At 34.5% G+C, this 14,028-nt stretch overlaps 1 protein-coding gene across 9 annotated transcripts in view; it reads right to left on the bottom strand.

The window, feature by feature from the left end:
- The window catches only part of LOC100010026 (ras GTPase-activating-like protein IQGAP2), a 270,208-nt gene that overhangs the window by 25,152 nt on the left and 231,028 nt on the right, over nt 1–14,028 (bottom strand). For all 9 annotated transcript variants that reach the window (XR_008917925.1, XR_008917924.1, XR_008917922.1 and 6 more), the window contains 5 exons: nt 9,161–9,248; nt 5,930–6,142; nt 3,687–3,847; nt 2,076–2,210; nt 761–869 (listed from right to left, as the gene is read on the bottom strand). Coding sequence is in view for 5 of the 9 variants with exons in the window: in XM_056824762.1 (XP_056680740.1) it covers nt 761–869; nt 2,076–2,210; nt 3,687–3,847; nt 5,930–6,142; nt 9,161–9,248 (706 nt within the window). In the remaining 4 variants the exon portion in view is untranslated. The remainder of the gene's footprint in view (nt 1–760; nt 870–2,075; nt 2,211–3,686; nt 3,848–5,929; nt 6,143–9,160; nt 9,249–14,028) is intronic.

Here is a 14,028-nt window from a genome sequence, read left to right as displayed (position 1 = left end):
AAACTCAATAAAAAAAAAAAAACACAACAAAGATCTCAGTATCTTATCCCATTACTTCCTGGAAAATAGAGGGAGAAGAATGGAAACGTGACAGATTTTATAATCTTGAGCTCAAAGATCATTGTAGATGTTGGCTGTAACCATGAAATTAAAAGATGCCACACTTGATTTATATTTCAACACTAATGATTTTAAAGAAAGTGTCATTAAAGTTACTGAGATCTTATTGAAAGAAAACAAGACTGTCTCCTAGACAGTTAATTGCCTGCTGCTGAATTCAGTTAATCTATCTAGGAACATAATCTTTGGAAATTACATGACTATGACTCATACTAAGTTCCCCCCTCCTCCAATTAGTATTAGAGATTTCTATTTTTTTCATGTTTACCAGGATTTTACCTAAGTGTTATCAGCTTGGTTGTGACTACAAACAAATGAAGAGATTTCACAGATGAATTATAAATAGATAAAGCTAATACTTATATTAGAGAAGGCTACACAATGTAATATATTCTAAGTACTAATCTTGGGCACTATCATTTTTGTTATTGCCCAATTTTTTATGCTATAGTTTGAGTGCCAAGACAACTGTATGATCTTCAGACTCAAAGCTTTTTAAACCCAACACACAAATATATTTGACCAAAGTAACATGACATCAAGATCTGCAATTTGGACCAAGATCCTCCAATTTCAAACCAAGTATTTTTTCAATGACATCATTCTCTAGTCCCAGCTAGCAAAGGAAAGGATGACTCACCTGAATATTGAGTTTCACAATTTCTATCTCATAATCTCGTGATCGTGTTTTGATTTCGAAGTTCCCCACTTCTTTGCCAGGGATGAAGTGAAACATGATATTTTTAAACCTTAAGAGAAAAGTATTCATAATATATGATGTTACAGATTAAGTGACCAGCATGAATGGCATGAGATAAAGTGAATTTCACCTGTTGTGCTTTGTTATAAGTGAACAGTATGCTCTCACAGGGGAACGCATGAAGGGGTAGGGGGGAAACCAGTGAATCTAGCACTGAGAAGGAGTCCTGGAAGAGAGGGAAGTGGGGAATCAATCATGGTAGACCTCCTGAGGCAAGTGAGTTTTGAAGCAGATGAAGACCCAACAGGCAGAGATTGGCAGTAAATTAAGTATGGAGATTGCCATGAAGTCAAAGAGCAGAATGAGCCACTTCTTCAAGGTAACAGTGAGTGAATTAATAGAATTTAAGTGGAGAGTCTGTGTAGGGAAGTAAAGTTAACCAACAAATATTAGTGAGTACAAAACTTAAATTATGCAAGGTATCTCTGGGGATCCAAAAATGCATAAGACATAGTCTTTATCTTTGAGAAGCTTCTAATCTAAGGGACAGCCAGGCGGCTAAGGAGATAGAGAACAAAGCCTGGAGATGAGACATTCTAGGTTTCAATCTGACTTTAGATACTTCCTCACTGTGTGACCCTGGGCAAGTCATTTAACCTTCATTGCCTAGCCCTTACCATTCTTCTGCATTGGAAACAGTACTTAGTATTGTATCTAAGATAGAAGGTAAGGGTTTGAGAAGAGAAAAAGAAGCTTTTCATCTAGCTGGGGAGATAAGGTTTACAAAATGAAACGCTAACCAACCAGTATATGATAAGTTCCATTTGAAGGATACTGATATCACTGATAGCAAGGAAGACAGAATTTTAGAAGAGGGCAATTTCTAGGAGAGGGAGATGACCAGAAGTGGGATTTGAGCTGGGTCTTGAAGGATGCATGAGGTTTGGACTAGCAGAAAGAAAAGCGGAAAGAATATCCCTAAAGAGAAAAAGAGCAATAGAATGGGGATGAGAAAGCCCAGTATATTGTTAATTCAGTTTGGTAAAAATAAGCAGGCTAAAAAAAGTTAGGCTGGGATCAGTTTGTGGAAGTCACCAAAATCCTGGGCTGAGAAACTTAAGTTACATCCTAATTGGTTATAAGGAGCTACGGACACCTAAAATCTCTCCTCAGAGACAGCAGATGTTTTTAATTGGTCTCTCTGGAAGGAGTTAAGGGATAACTGGCTCCCCTGCAGGTGCAAAGTAAAACTTACTGTTTGGTGATAAGGCCTTCAATATCCAGCAAGACCCCCTTTACGTGGAGCTGGTGCCCTGTGTACTTCACTGGCTTGGCCTTCTTGGGGCTTGATCTTTCTTTTCTAAAGAACGTAAAGGACTTCTTTGTGGTTCTGATAAGAGAGAAGAACTTTCATCATTCTACCAAATAGAGTTAACCCGAAATAGAATGCACTAAATGCATTTATTCCCTAAATATCATTTTTCCAATATGATAGAAATTTCCAACATCTTTAAAAATTATGAACTTAATGATCAATATTTCAGTATGCTGAGAACAAGAAAGATTATAGATGATTGTGAATTACTGTCACACATGTATTTTAAATAATATGTTAAATTTAACAAAGTAGTAAAATTATTCTACTTTCACCTTAATTCTGAACTGTTTTCTTCTATTTTAAAATATTTTAATTGATATTTTTTTCTTTTATATTTGGCATCTCTCTCACTACTCACTGAAGCCTACAGGAAGCTATGTGATACAGTGGATAGAACCTAGGACTTGTAATCAGGAAGCCTTGAATTTAAATTTGGCCTCAATCACTTGCTAACTGTGTGATTCTGGACAAATCACTAACCTTCTATTTGCCTTAATTTCCTCCATTGCAAAAGGGGGGATAATAATAGCACTTACCTCACAGGATTGTTATGAAGATCAAGTGAGTTAACAAATGTAAAGGTATTTGTAAAACAAATGCTACCTATTATCAATAAATATATATTAATTTTAATATTAGTAAGATGTTACTTTTTGTTTAAAAATTCTCAACTCCTCAGGCCTCAGGCATGTCCCAGCTGTGGGACCCTGGGCAAGTCCTTTAACCCTCACTGCCTAGCCCTTACCATCCTTTGCCTGAAATGATTGATTCTGACAGAAGGCAAGGATTTAATTAAAAAATTTTAAAAACGAGGTATTTATGGGGGCAGCTGGGTGGTTCAGTGGATTGAAAGCCAGACCTAGAGATAGGAGGTCCTGGGTTAAAATCTGGCTTCAGACACTTCCTAACTGTGTGACTTTGGGCAAATCACTTAACCCTGGTTATAATTTTTCCACCTTGGAACCAATACTTAGTTTAGATTCTAAGACAGAAGGAAAGTGTTAAAAATGTTTTTCAACTCCTGAATTTTAAAAAATATATATTCAAAATATAATTCAAACTTAATTGACATGTAGGTGTTCTATACATGAAATGCTATCTAGTAGTTGTATCTCTTCATAAGAAAAGTATCAAGTACACAGTTCTGATAGTAATCTTTTACTTGATGAATGTAGAAGACATTCTCATAACTTCTCCATGAAGTAGTAATCCTCATTCAATTAGTACTAATTCATGGAGAGTAGGAACTATTCCATTTACAAAGCTTATACACAAAATAAAAGACATTGTAAATGAATAAAATTTCAAAATCCCATTTGAGCCTTTTAAGGTCACATGGTAAATGGTAACACAATGGATGCTGGTGTTTCACTTTTTAACTACTTAGTAAGAGTTTACTTACAAACCAAATCAGATAAGATTCAAATCCCAGGAATCCCTGGTTATGACTATAAGAAAGGCTTCATGACACAGCTGATCTCAACTTACTTTATTGGTAAGTTGTCTAAACAAGTCTTTATGTAGGCATCATAATGATTAATTTGATCTTGAAAAAATATTGACTTGGAATTAAGCGCTTCCAGAGTTTGACGAAGTTTCTTCAACTCACATCTTCGGCGTTCACGACATGCATGCTGATTCCGGATATCCTAAGGATAAATATAAGCCTGTTATATAAGACTGATGCAGAAATGTGATTTGAAATTTGCTTTAAGTCACTGATAATTTGGAAATGAAATACGATTTCATGAACTAACAATTTATTTCATTTAAAGTATGTGCTGAAATTGCAAATATCTAAAGAATCATTATTTCAATTTCTTACCTGCCAAAAAAAAGTATAAACTGTTTTTAATCTCATATAAAAATAGGAAATTGTTCATTATAAGACCCTTGCTAAGGTCAGTCTCATTGTTTGGATAATCAGTGGCAGGAATTTTAGAATAATTTCACAAATGGCTTACAACAAAAATTAATTTTTTTGAACAGAGGTGCTACAAGGAAGGCTTTTGCAGGGGATATGTAATTTCTCTAGACTCTTCAATATTCATTCTGTTTTGGACAAATGCATTTGGTTTGGACTAATTGGTGAGGTCCCTAGTTGCTCCTTTCTTTCACTGAGAAATAGGGAAAATTTTATTTTTTTGATTTGACAAAACTCTTTCTCTAGAAGATTTCTCAGGAAGAATGTCCAGGGTGTCTCACTGCCTAATGAAGACTTTAAATTGGGAGTCTGAAACAAGTTCTGGAGTGTGAAAAAGGATATTGTCTATAACTATTATGTGGTTGTGATTTCTAAAAAACAATCTTCATTCCTTGGATCTAAAACAAGATTTGGCTATATTCAGCTTTAGAAAATAGAGGTTATCCTTGGCGATTTCCCCTAGATGCTGTGGTATCAGGCTCAAAGAGAATGACCCCCTGTAAACCATATTGACTTAGAAAACTACAAATTAACATGTTGCATGACATTTTAATTTTGTTAGACATTTCCCAATTACATTTTAATCTGGTTGAGGAGTTTTGTGATGGTTTGGAGCTGGGCTGAAAGGTTGACACCTCTGAAGCTAGATTAATCATCTAACATTAGAAGCACTCATCTACTACCTTAAGTGAAGTTCCTTCAGAATAGGGATCAAGTTAGGGTAAAAGCCTTCTAGTAATTGCCTTAAGAAAAAAACTGTGTTTTTCTCACTCCCCCCACCAAATCCTTATCACTTGTCCGCAGTAACCCAGAACAGCCCCAAGTCATCCTTAGAGCTAAGCAGAATCAAGCCTACAAACATAGAATTACCCAGTGATTTCCATATAAAAATGAAACTGAGCATATTTTTCTTTATGTAAAAAATGTTTAGTATAATTATGACCTCTCAGCTAATTTTTTTTAACTTCTTGGATGCAAATAAATTTACATGGGGTAAGCCAGTCCTAGAGATGGGAAGTACTGGGTTCAAATCTAGATTTAGCTGTGTGACCCTGCACAAGTCACTCAAACCCCCTTAATTGATCTTCTGCTTTGGAACTGATACCCAGCATTGATTCCAAGGAGGAAGGTAAAAGTTTAAAAACAAATTTACATGGGGTAAGTTGAGAATGAAAAGTTGAAAGTTCTTTCCTACACAAAGTAATTTCTCTTATCTTTGACAAGCAGATCACATAGTTACTTCCTAGGCTGTGTTTTTTTTTTTCCTTTAGTCCTACAATAGTTTGAGACTTTTTCTCAGCAAAGATTTGCAAGTGAATTTGCAGAAACTACCTAGCAGTTCAACTGCAAACCTTTTATGATTATATCTGGGCCAATGAATCAGATAATGAAATAGACAGACTAGAATTTCATGTAACTTTAACATTTTTATGACAAGTTTAAAAATACCTTTAGTATCATGATTGCTTTAAAACTCTAGAAAGTACTATTGGTTTGTTGTTTATTCCCTGAAACTTAGGGAATTTTAATGGGGCATTTTAAATGGGGGCAGTTGGTAGCTTTTCAATACATATATTGGACAATTCTTTTCTCCTAATTTGGGGGACAGCATCTGTCATCTTGCATATGCTGGCTGTCATCAATGTCTATTTCAAATTGCTAGGAATTTTCAGCTCCTATGGAAATCATGACACATGTCTTAGAGATCTCTGTATCCCTTTATAACAATTAGACCAATAACTTGAGCATAGTAGGCACTCAACACATTTTTGTTGAATAAATAGGAAAGAATATAATTGCCTAAAACCTTAGCAATCTCAGAGAGAAGTTCTTGGTATTTATTGGCTTCTGATACAAGTCCACTTTCTTCCAGTATCTGCAGATTCCTCTGAATTTTCCTCTTCTTTTCTTCTAAGGGCAGTTTGGCATCATCAAGCATGATCTGGTTGCTTTTCATTTCTTCAGGGATCTTGGACGCCAAAAGAATTTTTTTCTCCATCCTTAAGTTATACTCCAATTCCTGAGAAGGATAAAGAAACATTTTTGATTTTTCCTCCTCCTTTCTCACTTGTTCCAACCCCTATAATGTAAATATGAGAGATGCTGGGCCCAAAGTCAGGAGGAATCATCTTTCTGAATTCAAATCTGGTCTCAGATAATTCCTAACTATGTGACCTTGGACAAATCACTTAACCCTGGTTGTCTAAGTTCCTCATCTGCAAAATGTGCCAAAGAAACCAAGAAAAACCCAAATGGAATCATGAAGAGTCAGACACAACTGAAAAACAATTGAACAATGACAATTACTCTTAGCAAGCTTCCTAATTGATCTTTTTTTTTTTTTTTGCTGAGAAAGAGAGAGAGAGAGAGACAGACAGACAGACAGACAGATAGACAGAGAGACAGAGACAGAGTCAGAGACAGAGAGAGACAGAGAGAAGGAGGGAAGGAGGGAGAAAGGAAAAGAAAGAAGGAAGGAAGGATGAAAGGTAAATAATAGGTATTTAAATTAGTACCATGTCAGAAAAATCTAAAAAGTGCTCTAGTTAACAGATCCCTCCCCCAAGAATAAATGTACTTAATCTCAATTGGTCTTTGCCACAAAGTAAGTTTGAATCTTTAAACATCTATATATTGCATATAAGATGTAGATGCATATCAACAAAGTTCCTTTTTATCAGGTTCAGAGAAAAGTTTTAAATGGCTACTCCCACTTACTAAGGTTTAAACTCTTTTTAGCAATGGGTATATATATATTTTAGACTCTTACCTTCTTCCATCTTAGAATCAGTACTGTGTATTATTGGTTCCAAGGCAGAAGAGTGGTAAGGGATAGCCAATGGGGATTCAATGACTTGCTCAGGTTCACATAGCTAGGAAGTAACTGAGGTCAAATTTGAACCCAGGACCTCTCATCTCTAGGCCTGGCTCTCAAACCACAGAGCCACCTAGCTGCTCCCACAATGGGTCTATTTTATTTTATTTCATTTTTATTATTCATTTTTGTAATAAAATAATCTTTTAAAGCCAAAACTCCAAGTCCTATATATACCCATATCAAATGATAAATCATATGTTTTCTTCTGGATTTCTACTCCCATATTTCTTTTTCTAGATGTGGATAGCTTTCTTTTTCATAAGTCCCTCAGAATTGTCCTAATCATTGCATTGCTTTTAGTAGCAAATTTTCCATTGCATTTGATCACCAGCAATGGGCATATTTTAAAAATAAATCATGAACTCTTTCAAACACATGGCTGTCCTTTCCAGAAAAAGACCTTAGTTGAAACTGAAGTAAAACTGGAAAAGCAGTGTGGTTTTATAGAAAGTGTGCTAGATTTAGAGTAGGAGAAAATGGGTTCAGATCCCACTTTTGTACCAATTAATTGTGTTACCACACATTTCTTTAGACCTCAATTTCTTCATGTCCAAAATAAAGAGGTTAGAGAAAATAATGTTTATAACTCCTTTGAATTTGGAATCTGTGGTTGTTAGGTAAAAAATATGGTAACCCTAGAAAAAGTGCATCAAAATAAAGGCTGAAATCTGTCACACGTTGGTGTGCTATTATGAAGATTATTGGTGGATATAGGCCAGTTATCTATGTTGAAGAAAGGATTCCTAGAGGCTCAAACCCTGATAATATCACAACCAAAAGCTGAGAAATCCAGTCTGAGATTTCTAAAAAAACAAAAAGGATGACAGTAGCTAATTCCTGTTATTTGCATGAGTGAAATAATTAATAAAGTTAAGACAACTGTCCCATCTCCTCATTGAACTATACAATGGATTGTGGGTTATGTTTAATTAACTGACTGTAGATCATTAATAGGCATAGAGTTGATTGGATACTATGATCATAGGCAAAATCATTTGCTAGTTTGGAAACAACACCAAAACAATTCCAAAAATGCAAAATAAAAGAGAAAAATCTCACACTAAAATGATGCTGCTTTGTACCTACATCATATTTTGTTTACTTGACTTAAGGAATAGCCAATGGCTCGTTTAAAAACAAAATACTTAGCAAATTTTTACTTTGGTGAGTAGGCAAGAGTTAGAAAAGGCTCAATTAGGGAAATTGGGAAATATTTTGCTCAACATAAGAAAGTGAACAACTTCCATTTAATTTTTGGTAATTTTAAACACCACATCATTCCTTAAAGTTAAAAAAATGTGGAAATTTATTTTTATTTATTTAATTAAAAATGCCTTCCATCTTAGAATTAATACTGTGTATATTGATTCAAAGGCAGAAGAGTGGTAAGGGCTAGGCAATAGGGGTTAAGTGACTTGTCCAGGATCACTGAATTTTAAATCATAAATTAGATGAAAGTATAAACTTTATTCAGATCAAAACATTTCAAATTGTTGATGAAAAATTCCATACAGAATGGAATTGTGTTTCCATTTAAAGAGATTCAAACTGACTCTGAAGTCAACAGAAGAGATTTTGATTTTATTGACTGATTCTTCAGTTATTAAATGTGCAACAGAAAGAAAAACTTGCTTTATCTAGGATTCTGCCAACCAGAAACATTAAATATCATGTCAGAAAATCCACAGGTTTAGCCAATGCTCATCATGAGGAATCTAAGGCACTTTAATTATGTCTATTACAATTCTAATGCTGTCTTTGTGATTTTGCACAAATGATTTGAAAGATGCTAGTTGACATATGATATGTACTCCATTGAGAGGATCATAGATTCAGAACTGGAAAGTACCTTAGTAGTCAGGTGACCAGAGTGTAGCCCTGGGACATTCATGTAACCTACCTCAGTTTCCTTATCTGTAAAATTAGGATAGTAATGACACCTACATCTGAGAGTTGTGATGAGCTCAAATAAGACACTTAATTGTAAATTGCCTTGAACTTAATAACTAAATGTTAGCTACTAGTATTATTGTTATTATTAGTAGTAGTCCTGCTAGATAAGAACCCACCTTAGTGCAATCTCCAAAAAAGCTTTCAAGGTTTTTTGTATGACTATAGCTATTTTATTCACTGTTACCCACACATCCAAAGACAAAGTACCTGTCTTTCGGTTGCTGGTTTCTGTAGGATGTCTAGCAAATCAGGTCCTGATTGTACTTGGATGACATCAATGATCAGCTTTTTGGTACTTTGTAAAATGAAAGAAAAAGTAAATGTTAGAGAGACATGGCCTGGGTATCAATATCTGTGTACTTCTGAGACACTTCACAATCACATACAACACAAGACCCCAAAGACAATTTGATTTGTATCAAAATGTAAAGCATTCCATTTTAAGGTTCCTTAAAATTTGAGAAAGCCGATTAGTCTTATAATGCCCTCTGTAGCTGAGATTCAATTGTGCTTAAACAGTATATATAATAAGAAATGGCATCTATGATTTCTCTCTTCTTGCTTTTTTGATTTTAAGTCTTTTTTTGTGTGGGTTGGCATAAGGAATAAATGCTGCTGTCTCAATAGGTAGGCATTGAGTTTTCTTATTTATTATCTTTAAAAAGATTTAATGAGTTTATATGATATTGCCTTCTTTTTGGAGCCAGATCAATCATAGGCATAACACACACACATATGAGTATGTGACTATCTATTTCTGCCTATGTATCTATATCTAGTTTATAACTATATCTATATCTATACCTATATCTATATAGGAGCCTTTAGTTGATAGAATTCAGAGCTAGAAAAGACCTTAGTGGCTAGATGACCCTGGGCACACACATGTGTATGAACACATATGTACATGTCAATAAATATAGTTACATATATACATTTGTGTTATATATGTATTTATAGGTATGCATAAATCTTTATTTCAAAATCATGATTTCTAGATTCCCTGTAATGGGAAAAATCAAACTTTAGGATTCCAACTTGTAAGTCAATGCAGGCTGGGCAGGTACTAGAATTGCTTGTTGGCATGGAAGCTTTAATGAATGAGTGTATGTGTATTTGGGATTGGGGAAGAACCACTGTGCTAAACTGAGGTGGACAAAACCAGACCTTATTAATCTATAAGTCTGACTAAATCTATAAGCATTCATTTAACATATACTAAATGCCAGTTTTGACATCTTTTTCCAGTTTTTAAAGAAAGAAAAACAAAAGAAAATAAGAAGCAATGTATTGTAGTTGTACTGGTTTCCACCAAACTCCAGTCAAGATTCAAATTAAGGTTATCAAAGATTTGCTGAAGGGTTTAAGAAATGGTCTCAAATCTCTTTTGATCATATGACTGTAGCAATTAAAAAGTATTCATTCAATATATTATATATTATTTTATATGATATGAGTTAATTTTTAGGATTATTATGAACTATACTAATATAATATTCAGTATATCCACATAAATAGCAATATAAAATGGACACAAGAAATTTGAAAAGAATGACATATGAAATAAAAAATATTTAAACATTTTAATCTTATTTTCTCTTGTTAAAATTAATATTTTATTAAGAATATGATAGAATATGCTAAAATATTTTAATCCCAAAGTATGTTTTGGATGCTAAGGCAGATATGAAATTAATAACTGTCAGTAATTAGTTAAGAAATTAATTTAACATTGGATCAGTTTATCTAGGCAAACAAGTAGATTTCTTTAAAACAATTTTTAAATTAAAAGATACATACTACATGGAAGAGATAAGTATGCTGACTTGGGGGGGAGGGTATGGGGTAGGAACAGGAAGAATTTTTATTCATGTGGGTACTTGTATCATAGATAGATCACTGTACTTTGGGGTCAATATATAGTACAGAATGGGAGAAATTGGGTGCAGTAGATAGAGACCAAGTAAAGAGTAATAGATTATAAAGGCAGAAGGTAGATATGGCTATATTGTAGATGAGACCTATGATTGCTATTGCAAGAAGGGGAGGTCATGTCCCATCTTCCTACCCTAAATTGGTTGATCACATAGTTCTAGGAGTAATGTCATAGCCCCTTTGTTGTCATGCCCTGATCTACTCCTGAGATTGCGAGATTAGAGCTTATAAAAAGTCAACAAAGCAATCAAGTCCCAGAATGTTTTCTGGGGTGGGCATGAGCCTTAGTAGCCAGCTGATGCTATGCAACCTAAAAGACTGAGAAGCTTCCATTTCGGGACCCCAATGCTACCTCTATGAAGTAGTGTCTGCAACCTGGTGCTTCAGACTTTTTTTTCAAGTTTTTGTGTTAAGATAATATCTATATATTTATATCAATAAATATCTATCTATCTATCTATCTATCTATCTATCTATCTATCTATCTATCTATCTATCTATCTATCCATCCAGAGATTTGGTGTCAGAAGACATGGAATCTAATCCCAGCTGAGAAATTATGATCTGTGTAATCTTTTAAAAAAAAACAAAACAAAGAATTCATTACTTTATTTCCTCCATGACATTTTCTCTACTGTAAACAATAGGTTTGCTTTTTTTTTAAGTTTTGGAAATTTTTATTTAATTAATTAAGAATATTTTTCCATGGTTACAAGATTCATATTCATTCCTTGCCCTCCTCCAAATCTCCTCTCTCTCTCTCTCTCTCTCTCTCACACACACACACACACACACACACACATGTGAACCTGTATACCAGAATGACTTTCATTAAGTAGGTTACACATGGTAAGCTAGCTCAGTGGTTGTTGAGTACTGGAGCAGAGGGATCAGGGCCTTGATCTCACCTTGTAGAAGGGTTTATATGCACAGAAACACTGATAAGAGATTGTAAACTATATTACAAACCAAGAATCATCAAAACAATCTGCTACTGGCTAAGAAACAGAATAGTGGATCCGTGGAATAGATTAGTCATGTAATACACAGTAGTACGTGACCATTAGTAACCTAGTGTTTGATAAATTCAAAGATCTATTCTTTTGAGGCAAGAGCCAGGAGACTTCCTGTGACAGCCCTTTCTCCTAGCTTGTTGAAGAAGAGTTTTTAAGGTTCTCCTTTACTCTATTAAAACAAATGCTTGTATTCTCTGCATCTTTCAGTCAACTGGATGACTACAAAGATGGAGGCCCTGATTTCCTGAAGACTTTTAAAAATGTGCTTCCCTGTTTTCTTCTTGTAACTTCATCAAAGATGTCCTTGCTATATATGTAGATTATTGTTTTGGAGATAAAAGAAATTAGGCATATAAGGTTGGCAGCTATTGATATTTTTTGATTTATTATTTGTTATTCCCAAGCACTTGATATTCTTCTTTTTCAGATTCTAAGTACCCTCAAAATTGCATCACAGTGAACATATTAGAAGACATGTATAAGCGTGGTTTAGTACAAAGGCCTTTCTCAACTATGTTGTCAGCAGTACCACTTCTACACTTTTATATGTCAATGAATGTGATGATGGGATTTTAGAATCCAAGTATAGCAGCTCCAGAGTAAAAAATGGAACAAGGTATTTGTTATGCAGATATCTTTTACACATTAATTCCATTTAAAATTATTGCTTATCCTATCCTAGATTTTCCCTAAATGTCCTTTGGGATGGACTTCCTTAGCTGTACTTCTCACTAAGCTTTTTTTGTGAACTTTTTTTTAACTTCATTGATTCTCTCTATTTTAGAAGACAATACTATTCCATAAGCTTCCAATGACTTCTTCTGTAAAACTTTATATTCTGAAATGATCTTGTTTGTATCTGCTGTCTCTCTCCACTTAGTGGGGCAACTGCATTTTTTTCTAGTTGAGATGGTTTCTACACTACACTGATTTCTACTCTTAGTGTTTGCCCTTTTAACCATTCCCTATTTGGGGAAGGAAAGGGGCAGAGGAAACATTTAGTTAAGTTAGTTTTGCTTTAGTTGAACTGTGTATCTTTTCATTTTTGTTTTCTTCTATTTTGTCTGTTTCTTTAGTGGTTGATCTTTATGGAGGTAGATGATTCAGAAAGGATTCCCATATCAGGAGCAAGTTGTTTTATGCATATTCAAATTCAATCAATTTTGTTTTTTAAAAATGATATTTGTCACTGCCCATTTCTAGGATCTTTGGACTCTCTTCTTAAGGTATTCAAGATATAGATACCTGAAATTTCTATAAACCTTTAGGCTTTTTTGATTTCTTGATCTTGAGCTAAAATTTCAAACATTTATTTGCTATTCTTGCCCAAGTCCACTAGTAAACTGAAATTACTGAGTCTTGTAAAGATTAAATTTAACACCCCCCTGATTATAACAATGAAAATACTTAACTCTCCCCTGATTGTGAAGATTAAATTGTAACCCCTGTCTATTTTTTTAGAACATGGTACTTAAAAGTTAAGTATGGAGATCTACCCATTTTTAGATTTAATCACCAAAGGTGCAAACACTCCATTTCACACATTGAGTGGGGAAGGTCTGTGACCTACATGTGTGATAGAGGATGACAAATCAGAATTGACTGACTGCCTTCTGGGCAGTCCTAAAGCAAAGCGTCAACTGTGTTTGGTAGATGTAAAGTTAGGGGAAGACACAGGAAGTGATGCAAAAGAAGCGTCTTGAAAAGAAGCTGTTACTTCCTGTGAGATTCAGTTCTTCATTTTTTGGGAGTGGAGATTGGAGGAATTCTTCATTCTTTGATCTGCTGACTGGACCTGAGACTCTGTTCCTTTGAATTGACACGTGGTGAGTGAAAAGCTGACTCTTAACAGCTGGATTTTCTTAAAAAACTATCCTCTGGAGAAACCTACTCTTGAGAGATACTTCCTAGGTCCTTAGCTTTGCCAAAGCTGGCTGAAACTAATTTTCCCTGCCCGGAGGGGCTGGGAGTAAATTACTTAGTGCTCAGGCTACCTTATCCTCTCTCTGATTTTTTTTTGCTTCACTCTTTCTACATTTTGTAAATAAATTGTAAATAAAATCTCTTTGGAATTAATTAAATTCCTGGTGACCACACTCTTAAATAATCAAGTCCAACCCTTTA

This window comes from Monodelphis domestica, chromosome 3 (assembly GCF_027887165.1).
Source record: "Monodelphis domestica isolate mMonDom1 chromosome 3, mMonDom1.pri, whole genome shotgun sequence".
NCBI classification, from domain to species: Eukaryota; Metazoa; Chordata; class Mammalia; order Didelphimorphia; family Didelphidae; genus Monodelphis; species Monodelphis domestica.
The sequence above is the reverse complement of the archived record's forward strand: the minus strand, read 5'-3'. Positions and strand labels throughout refer to the sequence as shown.